General features: G+C 49.1%; 1 protein-coding gene across 1 annotated transcript in view; it reads left to right on the top strand.

The window, feature by feature from the left end:
* The first annotated feature begins 1,128 nt into the window (after positions 1-1,128).
* LOC149912475 (rho GTPase-activating protein 32-like) overlaps positions 1,129-24,613 on the top strand; it is a 47,322-nt gene continuing 23,837 nt past the window's right edge. Inside the window, exons 1-4 of the mRNA XM_090130828.1 lie at positions 1,129-1,271; positions 1,632-1,739; positions 2,101-2,246; positions 2,735-2,939. Coding sequence (XP_089986954.1) covers positions 1,231-1,271; positions 1,632-1,739; positions 2,101-2,246; positions 2,735-2,939 — 500 coding nt within the window. The 5' untranslated portion in view covers positions 1,129-1,230. The remainder of the gene's footprint in view (positions 1,272-1,631; positions 1,740-2,100; positions 2,247-2,734; positions 2,940-24,613) is intronic.

Raw genomic sequence — 24,613 nt, 5'->3', positions numbered from 1 at the left:
GATGGAAGGAACCTCATGGATCATCATGCTCCAACCCTCCCGCCTCAGGATGGTCTCCCAGCCCCCACAGTTTATGTGAGACTAGATCAGGCTGCCCAGGACCCCATCCAACCTGGCCTTGGGCTCCTCCAGAGATGGGGAAAATCCCTTTTTGTATGTACTGGTTGGTAATGTTCTTCCCGTTCTGACGTGCTCTGTAGAATGTGCTGTGCTCGGCCTCGTCCAACGGAGCCAGACCTGAAATGACCTGGTTTCTTCCTTTTGTTGTGCAGTGCCCAAGAAACGCAGCAAGATCCTCACCTTCCTTCGTTCCTTGGTGAAGGCCCGCCCAAAGAAACCAACCGAGCGGGAGGTGGAGAAGGAAAGGGTGTTTGGCGGTGACCTGGGAGAGCATCTTCTCCACTCCGGTCGTGATGGTAAGGAGCTGCCCATTCCTGAGATCTTCCTCTGCTGGGCATCTAAAGAAGATGAAAGGGAGCTCATATCTAGCAGGGGGCAGGCTGATAGCCGTGGAGACACGTGTAATGGGAGTTGATGGCTGAAGGATAAAGTGAGGCGGATGCTCCTAAGAGACAAGCACATCTGTATTTGCTTCAGCCAAGCCTGGCTGGGCTTAGTGGATGGGATGTGAAGCACAGCCTGCAGCACGATTGAATCAGGAGCTCCACTGACGGCTGGCACGTGTTCTTCAGTCCCCCAGGTCCTCCAGAGCTGCGCTGAGTTCATTGAGCAGCACGGCGTGGTGCAGGGGATATACCGCCTGTCCGGCGTCGCGTCCAACATCCAGAGACTGCGGTAAGAGTGCTGCGACTGACACAGCCTGAGTGCATCTGGTGTGGCTTTGGGCTTGCCTTCCTCTCGCTCAACCGGGTTTGCGTCCCTCTCTCCAGGCAGGAATTTGAGTCGGAGCAGATTCCAGAGCTCACCGTCCGCGACATTCACAGCGTGAGCTCCCTCTGCAAGATGTACTTCAGGGAGCTCCCGAACCCTCTGCTCACCCACCAGCTGTACGGCAAGTTCTCGGTAAGCACAAGGCCACGTCTTTCATTTCCCTCTTCCTGGGCCTCTTGGCAGATGGCTGCAGCAGTGCCCCAGCTCGGAGGCCCTTTTGCTGTCAGCCCCACGAGGTTTACTCGCAGTGGTGTACTAGCCTGATTGGTGTCTCGCTCCCTTTCTGCACTACTCCAGGATGCTGTTGGTGCCGCTACAGAGGAGGAGCGGCTGCTCAGAATGCAGGACGTCATCCAGCAGCTGCCCGCTCCTCACTACAGGTCAGTGCTGCCCTCAGCCTGCTGAGCTCAGCCCTACTGCATTGCAGAGGGCAACGATGCGGTTCCAGGCTCTGTCTCACGCCGGCAACACGATGCCTGTGTATGCTGAAGGGTTGAAGGCTCCATGGGCTTACTTTATGGGGTCAGTTCCTGGGCACGGGGGCACGCTTGGTGCAGCTGATGGCTGCGGCTGTGCTGTGCTGGGGCTTGGTGCTGCAGCGTGGCACTCAGTCAGGTTGGATCTACTTCATCTTCGGTGACAGTAGCAATCACAAGAAGTAGCATGAATGGAGGTTTGCTTTCTGAATTGCAGCACGGCATGCTCGTTGGTGCTGAACGTTTGCCTCTCTTGTTTTCCAGGACACTGGAGTTCCTGATGAGACACTTGGCGTGTCTGGCTGGGAGCTCCACCATCACAAACATGCATGCCAAGAACCTAGCCATTGTGTGGGCTCCAAACCTCTTAAGGTAAACTGCTGGTTCTGTTTCAACACAACGCTTACATCTGTTCTCCATTAAAAAAAAAAACAGTGCTCCCTTTTTCTCCATCAAATGTGCTCTTCTCCTGTAAAATCTTTGGCTGACAGAAGAGCAGGAGCCTGAGCTGTTCTCCATCCCCACGGGCACAATGTCTAGGTGACAATTTCTGCAGTCTTGTTGAGATGGGACTGACGTGTCCTTGATCATCCAGGGGAATTTCTGCAGTGGCATCACTGATTGCCCACTGCGGAAGTCTCCAGAGCCTCAGCTGACAGCTTTTGGCTGCAACAATTCAGACTCAGGGAAACGGTCTTGGAGAAATGACTTCTAAAATCTGCCTTTTCTACAGATCACAGCAGAACGAGTCTGCCTGCGCCAGCGGAAGAGCTGCCTGCATGGAGCTGCAGACGCAGTCGGATGTGGTGGAATTCATCATCAACCACACCGACGTCCTCTTCGGCTCCAAATCCGGAGCAGACATTGCAGATGCAGCAGGTGAGTGTCTTCCTCCATTAGCTTGATCTTGACCTGACACCTTGACCAAATGCAGGCCTTCTCCAGGATGTTTGAGATACTCTTTTACCATCAAGGGGACAGCAGACTTCTGGACTTCCATTAGGGTATGGCATCCTGTTGCTGGATGCTGAGAATGTCCAAGCCCAAACTTCACAAGGAGGAAACCGTCATTATTATGGTTTGCACGCAGGAAAAGCTTGATGCAAGTGTGGCAGCGAAGCTTTCTCAGTTCCCTGCCCCCATTTCCTTGGGTTTTTCCTTGCCTATTTTGATACAGTAAGCTGCTCTTAATGATGACCGTGTCCTTTGCCATAAACACACCTCTTCCCACATGGTTATTTTGAGCTCCTCTTCTTCCAGTGGCTCGGATAAGCAAGCCTGAGAAAAATACAGCACCTCCCCCAGAACTCTGGTGGCTGTGCTGCTGCTTTCTGATCCTCGCTCTTACCTGTGGTTTTCCCTGACAGGGCACAATTCTCTCCCAGGGCCCAAGTCTGTGGGGGTCTCTTCTGCTGCCACAAAGCTGCTCAGCCTGGAGGAGGCACAGGCACAGAGGCGAGGCCACAGCACCTCTTCTGTGGTAACAGAGAGCAGCAGGGACATTGAAGTGGAAGAAAGCCCTGCAGCTGGGCAGGGCAAATTCCACACAGTCATCGACTTTCCATCTGACAGGTAAAGAGGACTTTCTTTTCCACCACCTAGCATCATTGTTTGGGTGGGTTTTTGTGTTTTCCTGCAGAAACCAGGCAGTGCTAGGAACAAGCAACTGCTGCCAAGAGCTCAGTGCTGCTCTTCCCTCACCCTGCACCACGCACGACTCACAGCATTGGCTGTTCTCTCTCTCCAGACAAAATCCACCCAGCAAGACTGAGGAATCACCAGCTAGCAGTTGGTGTTGCTGCTTCAGCCTCAGGAAGCCATCCTCTGGCAGCAAACGCCAACTGCAGCGCAATGCCAGGCAGCCCTCAGAAACAGCAGTGGTAGTCCTGGCAGGTAAGGGTGCAAATGCAGCTTCCAAATCCCTGCTTTTCAGGAGCATAGAATTCAAGCTTGCTCTGCACATGTATCTCTTTCTAGCGTTCAATCCCGTGCCTAAATCTTCACCCCTGATCAAGTACCACTGTCGTAATTCAGCTTGTGAAAGTTTGACACTAACCCCTGTGTATCCTTTCTAGGTGAATCGAGCCCTTGCCAAGCCATAAGATCCAGGGCAAGTAGCGAGGATGCTCTGTGTGCTTCCATCAGTGGAGAGCTCATAGGAAGCACAAGTTGCTGCAGTTCTAATAGCAGCCTTCCATCTAACAACATTAATGGAGAGAAGGAGCTCATCGAAGTCCATGCTCTCATTACACCTGGCTCTGCTGAAGTTGCTGACCTGAGCCTCCCAGACACCACAGTCACAAGTGTGGATTTTAACCCAGAGTCTCTGCAGTGCAGCCCATCTGAAGCACAGTGTGAGTGCCCCGACAGCAGCACCTCCATGCAGGAGCAGGTCAGCATCAGTGAAGAGGAGCAGAGCCTCTTGCAGGGGGACTTTCAATCAGGCCTCCAGTCCCAGGCACCGGACAGCAGCACTGAGAGCTCTGAGCCACTCTCTCCATGACAAGACAGGATGAGTCCCATCTTCACCGTGGACCTCTCACACCCTCCTGTCCTTTATATAATAATAAAAGGAATCTTGTGCTCAACCAACGCCTTGACTGCCTCCAGAGTCTTCATTCACACGGACTGGGATGAATGCAGCACACAGCAAGGCACCCCAGCTTGCAATGCTGTGGCTGTGGGGTGCATGCAGCTCAGCTCCGGGTTTGTTCCTGTTTTGTCTGGCTTTGGGATGTCTGCAGGGGGAGCTCTGCTACCATTTGGCATGGTAGCAAATAATCTCTCGCATCCTGGATGCTGCTCATGATACTCCCAAGCTTCCTGGCTGTGGCTTTGTGATGCTTTTCAGGGCCTTCTGATGCATTTTGATGCCTTGGATGTTGCTTAACACCTCCCTCCTCCCATCATGTCCTTTCCTGGCTCCCATCTACGAACTGGCCCTGCAGATCATCTCCAGACCTGTCATCAGCACACTGCGGCAGGAGAAGCTCCCCCTGGCCAACGTCAGGCAGTACTGCTTGGTCTGCAGCTCAGTGGCCATTTCCCTTTTAGGCGGCTCCTGCAGAAGAATCAAGCAGCAGAACCTTTTGCTCACCCTGCAGCACACAAATGCTACAAAAGCAGAAACAACATGGGAATCTCTGGGTCTGCAAGACTTCACAGACACTCACCGGCTGTGTCTGATGGTTCCCTCCCATCCTTGATTTCCTTCTCCCCTTCTCCACGTCGAATCCCACTGCTGAGCCATGATCAACCTGCCCAGTGTGGCAGAGCATCGTGCAGAGCCGTGCTGGCACCTCCTCCCCTTCCTCTCCTGCAGCTCAGCGTGCAACCTGAGCAAGTTTTTTTCTGAGAAAGTGACCAGCTCTTTTCCATCCCTTTGCCCCTACAAACAGTTGTCCAGAGGATCTCGTCCAAGAATTCCTGGAACAGCCTGCAGCTGGCTCTCCTGAAGTTCAGGCTCCTGCCTTTGCTTCCTGCCAGGCCCGCATTCCTTGAGATCACCAACTCAAGGAGGGCATGGTCACTGCAGCCCTGACCGCCTCCTGTCGTAACCCCTGGTGTGCACCATGTCCAGCAATGCTTCCCTTCTGCTTGCTGTGCCCAATGCCTGCACCACAGAGTGATTCTCACTGCACTCCAGGAGTCTGTCAGATTGCTTGCAGCCAGCCATGCTGATTTCCCAGACTGACTGGAATCCCCCATCAGGATGAGAGTCAGTGAGTGCGATGCTTCTGCTGGCTGCAGTAAGCAGCTCCCACCAACAGGCTCTCTTTCCAGGCGGCTGTAGCAGACCCTCACCTCCAGAAGCCCTGCACTGCTGCACTTCCTAATTTTACCCACAAGTTCACAACCTGCTCATGGCTCTTCTTAGTTCTTTGCACTCAACTTCTCATCATAGAGGGCAAATCCCTTGCCTTCCAGAATTCCATAGTATCAATTGTGTCTGCTAATGTCAGGATTTTTTTTCTTTCTTTTCTTTTTCCATTTTCTAGGTAGGAAAATGAATTTCTGAGCCAGGAGAAGCAGAAGTGAAACAGTCTTCCTGGCACTGCTCAGGTTGCAGGAGTTGCCAAGTGCTCCTCAGGTAATGTGTGCTGAAGAGCTGACCTTGGTGGCAGGGGCTGTGGCTGCATTTTGTGCCTGTCATGCGGGAATCCAAGAAAGCCTATTCAGAGCAGGAGCTGCAGAGCGAGATAAACATCACGAGAAGGTAAGGCTGAGAAGCAAGGACACCTCCAGAAAGAAGAGAAAAACTGAGTCAAGTGAGCTGCGTGACGGCCGTGTGATGCTGACCATGATTGGAGGAAGAGCGCATGGCTGGGAATGACTGATGGCTCTGGTTGGATGGGTGCCTGTGTGCACAGAGTTAAGGAGTGTTTGTGGGATGTTTTGCTGGCATCTAACGGCTGTAAGGGGAAGTCAAGAGAGAAAACTTGTGAATGCATAGAAGGGATGTTAAAATCTGGAACAGACTGTTTGGATCAGTCACAGCTGAGTCCAGATTGCCACACTGTCAGAACCTGGGGCCTAGGATTTTCCTTTAAGAGTGCCAACTGCTCATTTTAAATGATAAAAAGTAACATTGATAGAAGCTTCCCTCCTTGCATTAGAATAAGGCATTGATATTTGATGTTTCTGTCTTTCCATTCCTTCAGCAGCCTGGGTGTTGATGCAGCTGTATGCATCTGCTGCCCTCTCCTTCTGTTTTGTGTAAAAGAACAGTAAAATATGCAATCAGTGTGAGATCTTTCTGAAGTATTTTACTTTATTTGCCCCTAGGCTGCAATGGCTGGGAAATGGCAGTGTCACCCAGGAGCCCACACGGCGACCTGATGTCTCATTGTTGGGGTCTATTGGAAACCACCACGATGACAAAAGAATGCCTGGGATTCCTCCGGCCCAAATGCCAAACCTTGCACTTGGCTGTGCTGAACCTCATGAGGTTCACCCAGGCCCACCTCTCAAGTCTGCTGAGCTCAAACAGATGTCCTTTTTCTCGTGTCCTTCCATTCCGAGTCCATCTGTTCCCCAAAGCAAAAGAATTTGGAGGGAACCACCGACAGTTATGTGAGCGATTTCAGCGTCTATTTCTGATCATGGCAACAACTTCAGAGGTCACACTTAATTTACGGTGCCCGTTGTAATTCTGACCAAGGCTGCAGTTGCAGCTGACTTCCCAAGGCTGCAAGACGTGGTGGTGACACAGCCTTGTGCTTCTGCATTGGTGCTCATCCCACGTTTCCTTTCTCTGTCTCGCAGGTCAGCTCCTGCTGGAAGCAGATGGTATCCCAGTGTGAATGAAGGTCAGTGCAGGAGCAGCTGCTGATGGGAGGAAGGAAGTCCATGCTGAAGAGCTCTGAAGCATCTGCAGGTATGGTTCTGGAGGAGGCAGCAGTGATGTCGGAGGGCTCCCAGCAGGAAGCTGTCTCATCCAAATGCTTGCTGAGTGGTTGGAAGGGAGCTTTCTGCATGACAGCAGCACCAGTTGCTTGCTTCAAATGCTGCAAAGACAAGGATTAGCACGAGTTCCAGTATCTACAGTATCATCACGAATCACGATAGGATTACAATGTGTCCTCATACAAACGCAGCCATTTCTCTCTGAGTCCAAAGGCTGTCCGGAAAGCATCTTTGAGGTCTCTCACACCAAACCACTGCTGTCCGTGTGGGATCTGACTCATTAGGGTATAGGGGTTAGGAACCACAGGCTGTCTTTTGAGAACGGGTTCAGTCATTTCCTTACATCTTGCACCAGCCGATACGTGCCGTCTGCCTTCCGTGCCGACAGGATTGGGGTGTTATAAGGCCACAGACAAGGTTCCAGAAGACCATCCTTAAGCACTGTCTGTGTTACAGCTTTTAGACCCACTCTCCCTTCTAAGGCTATGGGATATTGTTGCTGTTTCACAGCTCCACTCCCTCCTTGGGCAGTTATTTGTAAGGGAAAATTGTGAGTCCACCCCGATTTCCTTCCCCTGCCCACACCTTTGGATTCATTTCTTCTTCATCACAGCTGTTAACACATTCATTGACCCCTGATATCTGTTTCACAGACTTGCAGCTGTAATCCTCATTTAACTGTTAAATCTCTCCCCCATAAATCGGTCCCTGCTTCAGGCACACAGAACAATTGCCCTGCAACTATTTTATCTTTCCATTTTAGTTCTGTGGTCTCCAAGAGTGGAGCTGTCACTTCTGATCCCTCAGCCCCAGTTATGCACAACAGCCACATCCAGATACACGTCTGGTACCTCTGAACTAGCTAATGCTGTAGGATGGAATGTTGTTTCTGCACTGGCTATCAAATGTGGGATTGCTCTGAAGCAGTACAGCACCATGTGTTTTGTAATTTGCCCTTAGAAACAGTTTGAAAAAGTAGAAAGACTTTATTAGTATTAGTAAAAAGAAGTTATTTCATAACATATTTTAGAAATACAGTTGTTCAATCATGTGATCAATTCTCACTTACAGAACTGTAATAGTTACAAATTGCATGGGTATAGCATTAAGGACCAGAAAGCATGTTGTAAGGCCATTCTGTTTGGATAGGAGAAGCTCAGCAAAAGAAAAACAGACTCCAAAGAAGCCAGGGCCTCCACACAAGGCCGAAGTGACTCACTCTGTGGGCAGGTTGGGATGCAACAGGCAGGCATCAAGAGACTCCCCTCTGTCCTCCTTCCAAACTTCTCTCTCTTCAGGGATGAGCAGGTGTCCAGAAATAGTGGCCAAGTGTTGATAAGCAGCTGTCAGATGTTCAATAATTAGCAGTATACCTGCTGAGCTAGCAACAATTGGTGTTTAGCCAGACACACACACACACACAGAATGGCCCGGGTTGGAAGGGACCTCAAGGATCAGGAATCTCCAACTCCCTGCCACAGGCAGGACCACCAACATCTGTAGCATTGCATATATGCACACTGCTGGATAGAAACAGCAGTGTGGGAAAAAACTGTATGCTGTGGATGCAAAGGGTGAATCAGAATGGCTTAACAGCTGTCCCACAAGGAAAAGCAATCCCTTACCTGCTGTGACATGCTCATGGCAACACCAATGCAGAAGCTAGCAGCTGATGCCCACAAGGACAGCCAGCCTGGACTTATTTTCACTACATATCTTTGTCCTGATGTCCTTGTAGAACCTGGGACATTTCTCCATCTCAGCAGAAGAGGGCAAGAGGGGTAGAAAGCATGCACACTCTCCTCTATTTTTCTGGCACTCAAAGAGAAAGAGAAAATGAAAATCAGCTGTGTTTCCCTGCCCATGGCAAACACCAGCCTTTCCATCCTTATAGTCCTTCCTGTCATCAGCACTAATTGAAACAACATCCCACTCACCTTTGCCATGTCTGGCAGAGGTTGCAGCTCTTTCTATTGCATCCCTCTAGCTTTCAAGTCAAGAGCTCCTGTGTCACACAAGGAAAAGCAATCTTTTACCTGCTGTGCCATGCTCATGGCAGCAGCAATGCAGATGCCAGCAGCTGATGCCCACAAGGACAGCCAGCCTGGACTTATTTTCATTACATAACTTTGTCCTGATTTCCTTCTAGAAGCTTGGACATTTCTCCCTCTGAGCAGCAGAGGGCAGGATGGGTCCAAGGTGAGGGCACACTCTGCTCTTTATCTGGCACTCAAAGAGAAAGAGAAAATGAAAACCAGATATTTTTCCCTGCCCATGGCAAATACCAGCCTTTCCATCCTTACAGTCCTTCCTGTCATCAGCACTAATTGAAACAACATCCCACTCACCTTTGCCATGTCTGGCAGAGGTTGCAGCTCTTTCTATTGCATCCCTCTAGCTTTCAAGTCAAGAGCTCCTGTGTCACACAAGGAAAAGCAATCTTTTACCTGCTGTGCCATGCCCATGGCAGCAGCAATGCAGATGCCAGCAGCTGATGCCCACAAGGACAGCCAGCCTGGACTTATTTTCATTACACATCCTGGTTCTGATGTCCTTCTAGAAGCTGGAACATTTCTCCATCTCAGCAGAAGAGGGCAGGAGGGGTCCAAGGTGAGGGCACTCTCTCCTCTTTTTCTGGCACACAAAGACAAAGAGAAGATGAAAACCAGATGTCTTTCCCTGCCCATGGCAAACACCAGCCTTTCCATCCTTACAGTCCTTCCTGACATCAGCAGCAACTGAAACAACATCCCACTCACCTTTGCCATGTCTGGCAGAGGTTGCAGCTCTTTGTATTGCATCCCTCTAGCTTTCAAGTCAAGAGCTCCTGTGTCACACAAGGAAAAGCAATCTTTTACCTGCTGTGCCATGCTCATGGCAGCAGAAGTCCAGATGCCAGCAGCTGATGCCCACAAGGACAGCCAGCCTGGACTTATTTTCATTACATATCTTTGTCCTGATGTCCTTCTACAAGCTGGAACATTTCTCCCTCTGAGCAGCAGAGGGCAGGATGGGCCCAAGTTGAGGGCACACTCTGCTCTTTATCTGGCACTCAAAGAGTAAGAGAAATTTGAAAACCAGCTGTGTTTCCCTGACCATGGCAAACACCAGCCTTTCCATCCTTACAGTCCTTCCTGCAATCATCAGCAATGGAAACAACATCCCACTCACCTTTGCCATGTCTGGCAGAGGTTGCAGCTCTTGCTATTGCATCCCTCTAGCTTTCAAGTCAAGAGCTCCTGTCACACAAGGAAACGCAATTTTTACCTGCTGTGCCATGCTCATGGCAGCAGCAATGCAGATGCCAGCAGCTGATGCCCACAAGGACAGCCAGCCTGGACTTATTTTCATTACATATCCTTGTCCTGATATCCTTCTAGAAGCTGGGACATTTCTCCATCTCAGCAGCAGAGGACAGGATGGGTCCAAGGTGAGGGCACACTCTGCTCTTTAACTGGCACTCAAAGAGAAAGAGAAAATGAAAACCAGATGTGTTTCCCTGCCCATGGCAAACACCAGCCTTTCCATCCTTACAGTCCTTCCTGACATCAGTAGCAACTGAAACAACATCCCACTCACCTTTGCCATGTCTGGCAGAGGTTGCAGCTCTTTCTATTGCATCCCTCCAGCTTTCAAGTCAAGAGCTCCTGTGTCACACAAGGAAAAGCAATCTTTTACCTGCTGTGCCATGCTCATGGCAGCAGCAATGCAGATGCCAGCAGCTGATGCCCACAAGGACAGCCAGCCTGGACTTATTTTCATTACACATCCTTGTTCTGATGTCCTTCTAGAAGCTGGAACATTTCTCCATCTCAGCAGAAGAGGGCAGGAGGGGTCCAAGGTTAGGGCACACTCTGCTCTTTATCTGGCACTCAAATAGAAAGAGAAAATGAAAACCAGATGTGTTTCCCAGCCCATGGCAAACACCAGCCTTTCCATCCCTACAGTCCTTCCTGCAATCATCAGCAATGGAAACAACATCCCACTCACCTTTGCCATGTCTGGCAGAGGTTGCAGCTCTTTCTATTGCATCCCTCTAGCTTTCAAGTCAAGAGCTCCTGTGTCACACAAGGAAAAGCAATCTTTTACCTGCTGTGCCATGCTCATGGCAGCAGCAATGCAGATGCCAGCAGCTGATGCCCACAAGGACAGCCAGCCTGGACTTATTTTCATTACATATCCTTGTCCTGATGTCCTTCTAGAAGCTGGAACATTTCTCCATCTCAGCAGAAGAGGGCAGGAGGGGTCCAAGGTGAGGGCACACTCTCCTCTTTTTCTGGAACACAAAGAGAAAATGAAAACCAGATGTGTTTCCCTGCCTATGGCAAACACCAGAATTTTCCATCCTTACAGTCTTCCTGACTTCAGCAATAATTGAAACAACATCCCACTCACCTTTGCCATGTCTGGCAGAGGTTGCAGCCCTTTCCATTGCATCCCTCTAACTTTCAAGTCAAGAGCTCCTGTGTCACACAAGGAAAAGCAATCTTTTACCTGCTGTGCCATGCTCATGGCAGCAGCAATGCAGATGCCAGCAGCTGATGCCCACAAGTACAGCCAGCCTGGACTTCTTTTCATTACATATCTTTGTCCTGATTTCCTTCTAGCAGCTGGAACACTTCTCCATCTCAGTAGAAGAGGGCAGGAGGGGTCCAAGTTGAGGGCACACTCTGCTCTTTATCTGGCACTCAAAGAGAAAGAGAAAATGAAAACAAGATGTGTTTCCCAGCCCATGGCAAACACCAGCCTTTCCATCCTTACAGTCCTTCCTGACATCAGTAGCTACTGAAACAACATCCCACTCACCTTTGCCATGTCTGGCAGAGGTTGCAGCTCTTTCTATTGCATCCCTCCAGCTTTCAAGTCAAGAGCTCCTGTGTCACACAAGGAAAAGCAATCTTTTACCTGCTGTGCCATGCTCATGGCAGCAGCAATGCAGATGCCAGCAGCTGATGCCCACAAGGACAGCCAGCCTGGACTTATTTTCATTACATATCCTTGTCCTGATGTCCTTCTACAAGCTGGAACATTTCTCCATCTCAGCAGAAGAGGGCAGGAGGGGTCCAAGGTTAGGGCACACTCTGCTCTTTATCTGGCACTCAAAGAGAAAGAGAAAATGAAAACCAGATATGTTTCCCAGCCCATGGGAAACACCAGCCTTTCCATCCTTACAGTCCTTCCTGACATCATCAGCAATGGAAACAACATCCCACTCACCTTTGCCATGTCTGGCAGAGGTTGCAGCTCTTTCTATTGCATACCTCTAGCTTTCAAGTCAAGAGCTCCTGTGTCACACAAGGAAAAGCAACCTTTTACGTGCTTTGCCATGCTCATGGCAGCAGCAATGCAGATGCCAGCAGCTGATGCCCACAAGGACAGCCAGCCTGGACTTATTTTCATTACATATCTTTGTCCTGATTTCCTTCTAGAAGCTCGGACATTTCTCCCTCTGAGCAGCAGAGGGCAGTAGGGGTCCAAGGTGAGGGCACACTCTGCTCTTTAACTGGCACTCAAAGAGAAAATGAAAACCAGATGTGTTTCCCTGCCTATGGCAAACACGAGACTTTCCATCCTTACAGTCTTCCTGACTTCAGCAGCAACTGAAACAGCATCCCACTCACCTTTGCCATGTCTGGCAGAGGTTGCAGCCCTTTCCATTGCATCCCTCTAGCTTTCAAGTCAAGAGCTCCCGTGTCACACAAGGAAAAGCAATATTTTACCTTTTTGCCATGCTCATGGCAGCAGCAATGCAGATGCCAGCAGCTGATGCCCACAAGGACAGCCAGCCTGGACTTATTTTCATTACACATCTTTGTTCTGATGTCCTTCTAGAAGCTGGAACATTTCTCCATCTCAGCAGAAGAGGGCAGGAGGGGTCCAAGATTAGGGCACACTCTCCTCTTTTTCTGGCACACAAAGACAAAGAGAAGATGAAAACCAGATGTCTTTCCCTGCCCATGGCAAACACCAGAATTTCCATCCTTACAGTCCTTCCTGACATCAGCAGCAACTGAAACAACATCCCACTCACCTTTGCCATGTCTGGCAGAGGTTGCAGCTCTTTGTATTGCATCCCTCTAGCTTTCAAGTCAAGAGCTCCTGTGTCACACAAGGAAAAGCAATCTTTTACCTGCTGTGCCATGCTCATGGCAGCAGCAATGCAGATGCCAGCAGCTGATGCCCACAAGGACAGCCAGCCTGGACTTATTTTCATTACATATCCTTGTCCTGATGTCCTTCTAGAAGCTGGAACATTTCTCCATCTCAGCAGCAGAGGACAGGATGGGTCCAAGGTGAGGGCACACTCTGCTCTTTAACTGGCACTCAAAGAGAAAGAGAAAATGAAAACCAGATGTGTTTCCCTGCCCATGGCAAACACCAGCCTTTCCATCCTTACAGTCCTTCCTGACATCAGTAGCTACTGAAACAACATCCCACTCACCTTTGCCATGTCTGGCAGAGGTTGCAGCTCTTTCTATTGCATCCCTCCAGCTTTCAAGTCAAGAGCTCCTGTGTCACACAAGGAAAAGCAATCTTTTACCTGCTGTGCCATGCTCATGGCAGCAGCAATGCAGATGCCAGCAGCTGATGCCCACAAGGACAGCCAGCCTGGACTTATTTTCATTACATATCCTTGTCCTGATGTCCTTCTACAAGCTGGAACATTTCTCCATCTCAGCAGAAGAGGGCAGGAGGGGTCCAAGGTTAGGGCACACTCTGCTCTTTATCTGGCACTCAAAGAGAAAGAGAAAATGAAAACCAGATGTGTTTCCCAGCCCATGGCAAACACTAGCCTTTCCATCCCTACAGTCCTTCCTGCAATCATCAGCAATGGAAACAACATCCCACTCACCTTTGCCATGTCTGGCAGAGGTTGCAGCTCTTTCTATTGCATCCCTCCAGCTTTCAAGTCAAGAGCTCCTGTGTCACACAAGGAAAAGCAATCTTTTACCTGCTGTGCCATGCTCATGGCAGCAGAAGTCCAGATGCCAGCAGCTGATGCCCACAAGTACAGCCAGCCTGGACTTGTTTTCATTACATATCCTTGTCCTGATTTCCTTCTAGAAGCTGGGACATTTCACCATCTCAGCAGCAGAGGGCAGGATGGGTCCAAGGTGAGGGCACACTCTGCTCTTTAACTGGCACTCAAAGAGAAAGAGAAAATGAAAACCAGCTGTGTTTCCCTGCCCATGGCAAACACCAGCCTTTCCATCCTTATAGCCCTTCCTGACATCAGCACTAATTGAAACAACATCCCACTCACCTTTGCCATGTCTGGCAGAGGTTGCAGCTCTTTCTATTGCATCCCTCTAGCTTTCAAGTCAAGAGCTGCTGTGTCACACAAGGAAAAGCAATCTTTTACCTTCTTTGCCATGCTCATGGCAGCAGCAATGCAGATGCCGGCAGCTGATGCCCACAAGGGCAGCCAGCCTGGACTTCTTTTCATTACATATCTTTGTCCTGATGTCCTTCTAGAAGCTCTAATATTTCTCAGCAGCAGCAGAGGAGGGCAGGAGGGGTCCAAGGTGAGGGCACATTCTGCTCTTTATCTGGCACTCAAAGAGAAAGAGAAAATGAAAACCAGATGTGTTTCCCAGCCCATGGCAAACACCAGCCTTTCCATCCTTACAGTCCTTCCTGACATCAGCAGCAACTGAAACAACATCCCACTCAACTTTGCCATGTCTGGCAGAGGTTGCAGCTCTTTCTATTGCATCCCTCTAGCTTTCAAGTCAAGAGCTCCTGTGTCACACAAGGAAAAGCAATCTTTTACCTGCTGTGCCATGCTCATGGCAGCAGCAATGCAGATGCCAGCAGCTGATGCCCACAAGGATAGCCAGCCTGGACTTATTTTCATTACATATCTTTGTCCTGATGTCCTTCTAGAAGCTGGAACATTTCTCCATCTCAGCAGAAGAGGCCAGGAGGGGTCCAAGGTGAGGGCACACTCTGCTCTTTATCTGGCACTCAAAGAGAAAGAGAAAATGAAAACCAGATGTGTTTCCCAGCCCATGGCAAACACCAGCCTTTCCATCCTTACAGTCCTTCCTGCAATCATCAGCAATGGAAACAACATCCCACTCACCTTTGCCATGTCTGGCAGAGGTTGCAGCTCTTTCTATTGCATCCCTCTAGCTGTCAAGTCAAGACCTCCTGTGTCACACAAGGAAAAGCAATCTTTTACCTGCTGTGCAATGCTCATGGCAGCAGCAATGCAGATGCCAGCAGCTGATGCCCACAAGGACAGCCAGCCTGGACTTATTTTCATTACATATCCTTGTCCTGATGTCCTTCTAGAAGCTGGAAAATTTCTCCATCTCAGCAGAAGAGGGCAGGAGGGGTCCAAGGTGAGGGCACACTCTGCTCTTTATCTGGCACTCAAAGAGAAAGAGAAAATGACAACCAGATGTGTTTCCCTCCACATGGCAAACACCAGACTTTCCATCTGTACAGTCCTTCCTGACATCAGCAGCAACTGAAACAACATCCCACTCACCTTTGCCATGTCTGGCAGAGGTTGCAGCTCTTTCTATTGCATCCCTCTAGCTGTCAAGTCAAGACCTCCTGTGTCACACAAGGAAAAGCAATCTTTTACCTGCTGTGCAATGCTCATGGCAGCAGCAATGCAGATGCCAGCAGCTGATGCCCACAAGGACAGCCAGCCTGGACTTATTTTCATTACATATCCTTGTCCTGATGTCCTTCTAGAAGCTGGAAAATTTCTCCATCTCAGCAGAAGAGGGCAGGAGGGGTCCAAGGTGAGGGCACACTCTGCTCTTTATCTGGCACTCAAAGAGAAAGAGAAAATGACAACCAGATGTGTTTCCCTCCACATGGCAAACACCAGACTTTCCATCTGTACAGTCCTTCCTGACATCAGCAGCAACTGAAACAACATCCCACTCACCTTTGCCATGTCTGGCAGAGGTTGCAGCTCTTTCTATTGCATCCCTCTAGCTGTCAAGTCAAGACCTCCTGTGTCACACAAGGAAAAGCAATCTTTTACCTGCTGTGCCATGCTCATGGCAGCAGCAATGCAGATGCCAGCAGCTGATGCCCACAAGGACAGCCAGCCTGGACTTATTTTCATTACATATCCTTGTCCTGATGTCCTTCTACAAGCTGGAACATTTCTCCATCTCAGCAGAAGAGGGCAGGAGGGGTCCAAGATTAGGGCACACTCTCCTCTTTTTCTGGCACACAAAGGGAAAATGAAAACCAGATGTCTTTCCCTGCCCATGGCAAACACCAGCCTTTCCATCCTTACAGTCCTTCCTGACATCAGCAGCAACTGAAACAACATCCCACTCAACTTTGCCATGTCTGGCAGAGGTTGCAGCTCTTTCTATTGCATCCCTCTAGCTTTCAAGTCAAGAGCTCCTGTGTCACACAAGGAAAAGCAATCTTTTACCTGCTGTGCCATGCTCATGGCAGCAGCAATGCAGATGCCAGCAGCTGATGCCCACAAGGATAGCCAGCCTGGACTTATTTTCATTACATATCTTTGTCCTGATGTCCTTCTAGAAGCTGGAACATTTCTCCATCTCAGCAGAAGAGGCCAGGAGGGGTCCAAGGTGAGGGCACACTCTGCTCTTTATCTGGCACTCAAAGAGAAAGAGAAAATGAAAACCAGATGTGTTTCCCAGCCCATGGCAAACACCAGCCTTTCCATCCTTACAGTCCTTCCTGCAATCATCAGCAATGGAAACAACATCCCACTCACCTTTGCCATGTCTGGCAGAGGTTGCAGCTCTTTCTATTGCATCCCTCTAGCTGTCAAGTCAAGACCTCCTGTGTCACACAAGGAAAAGCAATCTTTTACCTGCTGTGCAATGCTCATGGCAGCAGCAATGCAGATGCCAGCAGCTGATGCCCACAAGGACAGCCAGCCTGGACTTATTTTCATTACATATCCTTGTCCTGATGTCCTTCTAGAAGCTGGAAAATTTCTCCATCTCAGCAGAAGAGGGCAGGAGGGGTCCAAGGTGAGGGCACACTCTGCTCTTTATCTGGCACTCAAAGAGAAAGAGAAAATGACAACCAGATGTGTTTCCCTCCACATGGCAAACACCAGACTTTCCATCTGTACAGTCCTTCCTGACATCAGCAGCAACTGAAACAACATCCCACTCACCTTTGCCATGTCTGGCAGAGGTTGCAGCTCTTTCTATTGCATCCCTCTAGCTGTCAAGTCAAGACCTCCTGTGTCACACAAGGAAAAGCAATCTTTTACCTGCTGTGCCATGCTCATGGCAGCAGCAATGCAGATGCCAGCAGCTGATGCCCACAAGAACAGCCAGCCTGGACTTATTTTCATTACATATCTTTGTCCTGATGTCTTTCTAGAAGCTTGGCCATTCTCCCTCTGAGCAGCAGAGGGCAGGAGAGCTCCAAGGTGAGGCCACACTGTCCCCTGTTTATCTGGCACTCAAAGAGAAAGAGAAAATGAAAACCAGATGTGTTTCCCTGCCCATGGCAAACATCAGCCTTTCAATCCTTACAGTACTTCCTGACATCAGCAGCAATGGAAACAACATCCCACTCACCTTTGCCATGTCTGGCAGAGGTTGCAGCTCTTTCTATTGCATCCCTCTAGCTTTCAAGTCAAGAGCTCCTGTGTCACACAAGGAAAAGCAATCTTTAACCTGCTTTGCCATGCTCATGGCAGCAGCAGTGCAGATGCCAGCAGCTGATGCCCACAAGGACAGCCAGCCTGGACCTATTTTCATTACATATCTTTGTTGTGATGTCCTTCTAGAAGCTGGAACATTTCTCCACCTTAGCAAAAGAGGGCAGGAGGGGTCCAAGGTGAGGGCACACTCTCCTCTTTTTCTGGCACACAAAGAGAAAATGAAAACCAGATGTGTTTCCCAGCCCATGGCAAACACCAGCCTTTCCATCCTTACAGTCTTCCTGACTTCAGCTCTAATTGAAACAACATCCCACTCACCTTTGCCATGTCTGGCAGAGGTTGCAGCTCTTTCTATTGCATCCCTCTAGCTTTCAAGTCAAGAGCTCCTGTGTCACACAAGGAAAAGCAATCTTTTACCTGCTGTGCCATGCTCTTGGCAGCAGCAATGCAGATGCCAGCAGCTGATGCTCACAAGGACAGCCAGCCTGGACTTATTTTCATTACATATCTTTGTCCTGATGTCCTTCTAGAAGCTGGAACATTTCTCCATCTCAGCAGAAGAGGGCAGGATGGGTCCAAGGTGAGGGCACACTCTCCCCTGTTTATCTGGCACTCAAAGAGAAAGAGAAAATGAAAACCAGACGTGTTTCCCAGCCCATGGCAAACACCAGCCTTTCCATCCTTACAGTCTTCCTGACTTCAGCACTAGTTGAAACAACATCCCACTCACCTTTGCCATGTCTGCCAGAGGTTGCAGCTCTTTCTATTGCATCCCTCTAGCTTTCAAGTCAAGAGCTCCTGTGTCACACAAGGAAAAGCAATCTTTTACCTGCTGTGCCATGCTCTTGGCAGCAGCAATGCAGATGGCAGCAGCTGATGCCCACAAGGACAGCCAGCCTGGACTTATTTTCATTACATATCTTTGTCCTGATGTCCTTCTAGAAGCTAGAACATTTCACCATCTCAGCAGAAGAGGGCAGGAGGGTTCCAAGGTGAGGGCACACCCTGCTCTTTATCTGGCACTCAAAGAGAAAGAGAAAATGAAAACCAGATGTGTTTCCCTGCCCATGGCAATCACCAGCCTTTCCATCCTTACAGTCTTCCTGTCATCACCACTAATTGAAACAACATCCCACTCACCTTTGCCATGTCTGGCAGAGGTTGCAGCTCTGTCTATTGCATCCCTCTAGCTTTCAAGTCAAGAGCTCCTGTGTCACACAAGGAAAAGCAACCTTTTACCTGCTTTGCCATGCTCATGGCAGCAGCAATGCAGATGCCAGCAGCTGATGCCCACAAGGGCAGCCAGCCTGGACTTATTTTCATTACATATCTTTGTCCTGATGTCCTTCTAGAAGCTTGCACATCTCTCCATCGCAGCAGAAGAGGGCAGGAGGGGTCCAAGATGAGGGCACACTCTCCTATTTTTCTGGCAAAAAAAGACAAAGAGAAGATGAAAACCAGATGTCTTTCCCTGCCCATGGCAAACAACAGCCTTTCCATCCTTACAGTCCTCCCTGACATCTGCACTAATTGAAACAACATCCCACTCACCTTTGCCATGTATGGCAGAGGTTGCAGATCTTTCTATTGCATCCCTCTAGCTTTCAAGTCAAGAGCTCCTGTGTCACTCAAGGAAAAGCAATCTTTTACCTGCTGTGCCATGCTCATGGCAGCAGCAATGCAGATGCCAGCAGCTGATGCCCAGAAGGACAGCCAGCCTGGACTTATTTTCATTACATATCTTTGTCCTGATGTCTTTCTAGAAGCTTGGCCATTCTCCCTCTGAGCAGCAGAGGGCAGGAGAGCTCCAAGGTGAGGCCACACTGTCCCCTGTTTATCTGGCACTCAAAGAGAAAGAGAAAATGAAAACCAGATGTGTTTCCCTGCCCATGGCAAACATCAGCCTTTCAATCCTTACAGTACTTCCTGACATCAGCAGCAATGGAAACAACATCCCACTCACCTTTGCCATGTCTGGCAGAGGTTGCAGCTCTTTCTATTGCATCCCTCTAGCTTTCAAGTCAAGAGCTCCTGTGTCACACAAGGAAAAGCAATCTTTTACCTGCTTTGCCATGCTCATGGCAGCAGCAGTGCAGATGCCAGCAGCTGATGCCCACAAGGACAGCCAGCCTGGACCTATTTTCATTACATATCTTTGTTGTGATGTCCTTCTAGAAGCTGGAACATTTCTCCACCTTAGCAAAAGAGGGCAGGAGGGGTCCAAGGTGAGGGCACACTCTCCTATTTTTCTGGAAAAAAAGACAAAGAGAAGATGAAAACCAGATGTCTTTCCCTGCCCATGGCAAACACCAACCTTTCCATCCTTACAGTCTTGCTGACATCAGCTCTAATTGAAACAACATCCCACTCAAGTTAGACCTGTCTGGCAGAAATTGCAGCTCTTTCTATTGCATCCCTGTAGCTTTCAAGTCAAGAACTCCTGTGTCACACAAGGAAAAGCAACCTTTTACCTGCTGTGCCATGCTCATGGCAGCAGCAATGCAGATGCCAGCAGCTGATGCCCACAAGGACAGCCAGCCTGGACTTATTTCCATTAAATATCTTTGTCCTGATGTCCTTCTAGAAGCTGGAACATTTCTCCATCTCAGCAGAAGAGGGCAGGATGGTTCCAACGTGAGGGCACACTCTCCCCTGTTTATCTGGCACTCAAAGAGAAAGAGAAAATGAAAACCAGACGTGTTTCCCAGCCCATGGCAAACACGATACTTTCCATCCTTACAGTCTTCCTGACTTCAGCACTAATTGAAACAACATCCCACTCACCTTTGCCATGTCTGCCAGAGGTTGCAGCTCTTTCTATTGCATCCCTGTAGCTTTCAAGTCAAGAGCTCCTGTGTCACACAAGGAAAAGCAATCTTTTACCTGCGGTGCCATGCTCTTGGCAGCAGCAATGCAGATGGCAGCAGCTGATGCCCACAAGGGCAGCCAGCCTGGACTTATTTTCATTACATATCTTTGTCCTGATGTCCTTCTAGAAGCTGGAACATCTCTCCATCGCAGCAGAAGAGGGCAGGAGGGTTCCAAGGTGAGGGCACACTCTCCCCTGTTTATCTGGCACTCAAAGAGAAAGAGAAAATGAAAACCAGATGTGTTTCTCCGCCCATGGCAAACACCAGACTTTCCATCCTTACAGTCCTTCCTGACATCAGCACTAATTGAAACCACATCCCACTCACCTTTGCCATGTCTGGCAGAGGTTGCAGCTCTTTCTATTGCATCCCTCTAGCTGTCAAGTCAAGAGCTCCTGTGTCACACAAGGAAAAGCAATCTTTTACCTGCTGTGCCATGCTCATGGCAGCAGCAATGCAGTTGCCAGCAGCTGATGCCCACAAGGCCAGCCAGCCTGGACTTATTTTCATTACATATCTTTGTCCTGATGTCCTTCTACAAGCTTGGCCATTCTCCCTCTGAGCAGCAGAGGGCAGGAGAGTTCCAAGGTGAGGGCACACTCTCCCCTGTTTATCTGGCACTCAAAGATAAAGAGAAAATGAAAACAAGATGTGTTTCCCAGCCCATGGCAAACACCATCCTTTCCATCCTTACAGTCTTCCTGACATCAGCACTAATTGAAACAACATCCCACTCACCTTTGCCATGTCAGGTAGAGGTTGCAGCTCTTTCTATTGCATCCCTCTAGCTTTCAAGTCAAGAGCTCGTGTGTCACACAAGGAAAAGCAATCTTTTACCTGCTGTGCCATGCTCATGGCAGCAGCAATGCAGTTGCCAGCAGCTGATGCCCACAAGGGCAGCCAGCCTGGACTTATTTTCATTACATATCTTTGTCCTGATGTCCTTCTAGAAGCTTGGACATTTCTCCCTCTGAGCAGCAGAGGGCAGGAGAGTTCCAAGGTGAGGGCACACTCTCCTCTATTTACCTAGCACTGAAAGATTAAGAGAAAATGAAAACCAGATGTTTTTCCCAGCCCATGGCAAACACCAGACTTTCCATCCTTACAGTCCTTCCTGACATCAGCACTAATTGAAACAACATCCCACTCACCTTTGCCATGTCTGGCAGAGGTTGCAGCTCTTTCTATTGCATCCCTCTAGCTTTCAAGTCAAGAGTTCCTGGGTCACACAAGGAAAAGCAACCTTTTACCTGCTTTGCCATGCTCATGGCAGCAGCAATGCAGATGCCTGCAGCTGATGCCCACAGGGACAGCCAGCCTGGACTTATTTCCATTACATATCTTTGTCCTGATGTCCTTCTACAAGCTGGAAGATTTCTCCATCTCAGCAGAAGATGGCTGGATGGCTTCAAGGTGAGGGCACACTCTCCCCTGTTTATCTGGCACTCAAAGAGAAAGAGAAAATGAAAACCAGATGTGTTTCCCTGCCCATGGCAAACACCAGCCTTTCCATCCTTACAGTCCTCCCTGACTTCAGCAGCAACTGAAACAACATCCCACTCACCTTTGCCATGTCGGGCAGAGGTTGCAGCTCTTTCTATTGCATCCCACTAGCTTTCAAGTCAAGAGCTCCTGTGTCACACAAGGAAAAGCAATCTTTTACCTGCTTTGCCATGCTCATGGCAGCAGCAATGGAGATGCCTGCAGCTGATACCCACAAGGACAGCCAGCCTGGACTTATTTTCATTACATATCTTTGTCCTGATGTCCTTCTAGAAGCTTGGACATTTCTCCCTCTGAGCAGCAGAGGGCAGGAGAGTTCCAAGGTGAGGGCACACTCTCCTCTATTTACCTAGCACTGAAAGATTAAGAGAAAATGAAAACCAGATGTGTTTCCCAGCCCATGGCAAACACCAGCCTTTCCATCCTTACAGTCCTTCCTGACATCAGCACTAATTGAAACAACATCCCACTCACCTTTGCCATGTCTGGCAGAGGTTGCAGCTCTTTCTATTGCATCCCTCTAGCTTTCAAGTCAAGAGCTCCTGGGTCACACAAGGAAAAGCAACCTTTTACCTGCTGTGCCATGCTCATGGCAGCAGCAATGCAGATGCCTGCAGCTGATGCCCACAGGGACAGCCAGCCTGGACTTATTTTCATTACATATCTTTGTCCTGATGTCCTTCTACAAGCTGGAACATTTCTCCATCTCAGCAGAAGATGGCTGGATGGCTTCAAGGTGAGGGCACACTCTCCCCTGTTTATCTGGCACTCAAAGAGAAAGAGAAAATGAAAACCAGATGTGTTTCCCTGCCCATGGCAAACACCAGACTTTCCATCCTTACAGTCCTCCCTGACTTCAGCAGCAACTGAAACAACATCCCACTCACCTTTGCCATGTCTGGCAGAGGTTGCAGCTCTTTCTATTGCATCCCTCTAGCTTTCAAGTCAAGAGCTCCTGTGTCACACAAGGAAAAGCAATCTTTTACCTGCTGTGCCATGCTCATGGCAGCAGCAATGCAGATGCCAGCAGCTGATGCCAACAAGGACAGCCAGCCTGGACTTATTTTCATTACATATCTTTGTCCTGATGTCCTTCTACAAGCTGGAACATTTCTCCATCTCAGCAGAAGAGGGCAGGAGTATTCCAAGATTAGGGCACACTCTGCTCTTTATCTGGCACTCAAAGAGAAAGAGAAAATGAAAACCAGATGTGTTTCCCTGCCCATGGCAAACACCAGCCTTTCCATCCTTACAGTCTTGCTGACATCAGCACTAATTGAAACAACATCCCACTCACCTTTGCCATGTCTGGCAGAGGTTGCAGCTCTTTCTATTGCATCCCTCTAGCTTTCAAGTCAAGAGCTCCTGTGTCACACAAGGAAAAGCAATCTTTTACCTGCTGTGCCATGCTCTTGGCAGCAGCAATGCAGATGCCAGCAGCTGATGCCCACAAGGACATCCAGCCTGGACTTATTTTCATTACATATCTTTGTCCTGATGTCCTTCTAGAAGCTCTAACATTTCTCAGCAGCAGCAGAGGAGGGCAGGAGGGGTCCAAGGTGAGGGCACACTCTCCCCTGTTTATCTGGCACTCAAAGAGAAAGAGAAAATGAAAACAAGATGTGTTTCCCTGCCCATGGCAAACACCAGCCTTTCCATCCTTAAAGTCTTCCTGACATCAGCACTAATTGAAACAACATCCCACTCACTTTTGCCATGTCTGGCAGAGGTTGCAGCTCTTTCTATTGCATCCCTCTAGCTTTCAAGTCAAGAGCTCCTGGGTCACACAAGGAAAAGCAACCTTTTACCTGCTTTGCCATGCTCATGGCAGCAGCAATGCAGATGCCAGCAGCTGATGCCCACAAGGACAGCCAGCCTGGACTTATTTTCATTACATATCTTTGTCCTGATGTCCTTCTACAGGCTGGAACATTTCTCCATCTCAGCAGAAGAGGGCAGGAGTATTCCAAGGTTAGGGCACACTCTGCTCTTTATCTGGCACTCAAAGAGAAAGAGAAAATGAAAACCAGATGTGTTTCCCTGCCCATGGCAAACACCAGTCTTTCCATCCTTACAGTCCTTCCTGACATCAGCAGCAACTGAAACAACATCCCACTCACCTTTGCCATGTCAGGTAGAGGTTGCAGCTCTTTCTATTGCATCCCTCTAGCTTTCAAGTCAAGAGCTCCTGTGTCACACAAGGAAAAGCAACCTTTTACCTGCTTTGCCATGCTCATGGCAGCAGCAATGCAGATGCCTGCAGCTGATGCCCACAGGCACAGCCAGCCTGGACTTATTTTCATTACATATCTTTGTCCTGATGTCCTTCTACAAGCTGGAAGATTTCTCCATCTCAGCAGAAGATGGCTGGATGGCTTCAAGGTGAGGGCACACTCTCCCCTGTTTATCTGGCACTCAAAGAGAAAGAGAAAATGAAAACCAGATGTGTTTCCCTGCCCATGGCAAACACCAGCCTTTCCATCCTTAAAGTCTTCCTGACATCAGCAGCAACTGAAACAACATCCCACTCACCTTTGCCATGTCTGCCAGAGGTTGCAGCTCTTTCTATTGTATCCCTCTAGCTTTCAAGTCAAGAGCTCCTGTGTCACACAAGGAAAAGCAATCTTTTACCTGCTGTGCCATGCTCATGGCAGCAGCAATGCAGATGCCAGCAGCTGATGCCCACAAGGACAGCCAGCCTGGACTTATTTTCATTACATATCTTTGTCCTGATGTCCTTCTACAAGCTGGAACATTTCTCCATCTCAGCAGAAGAGGGCAGGAGTATTCCAAGGTTAGGGCACACTCTGCTCTTTATCTGGCACTCAAAGAGA

The sequence above is a fragment of the Phasianus colchicus genome, chromosome Z, assembly GCF_987193195.1.
Source record: "Phasianus colchicus chromosome Z, bPhaCol1.hap1.1, whole genome shotgun sequence".
NCBI classification, from domain to species: domain Eukaryota; kingdom Metazoa; phylum Chordata; class Aves; order Galliformes; family Phasianidae; genus Phasianus; species Phasianus colchicus.
The sequence above is the reverse complement of the archived record's forward strand: the minus strand, read 5'-3'. Positions and strand labels throughout refer to the sequence as shown.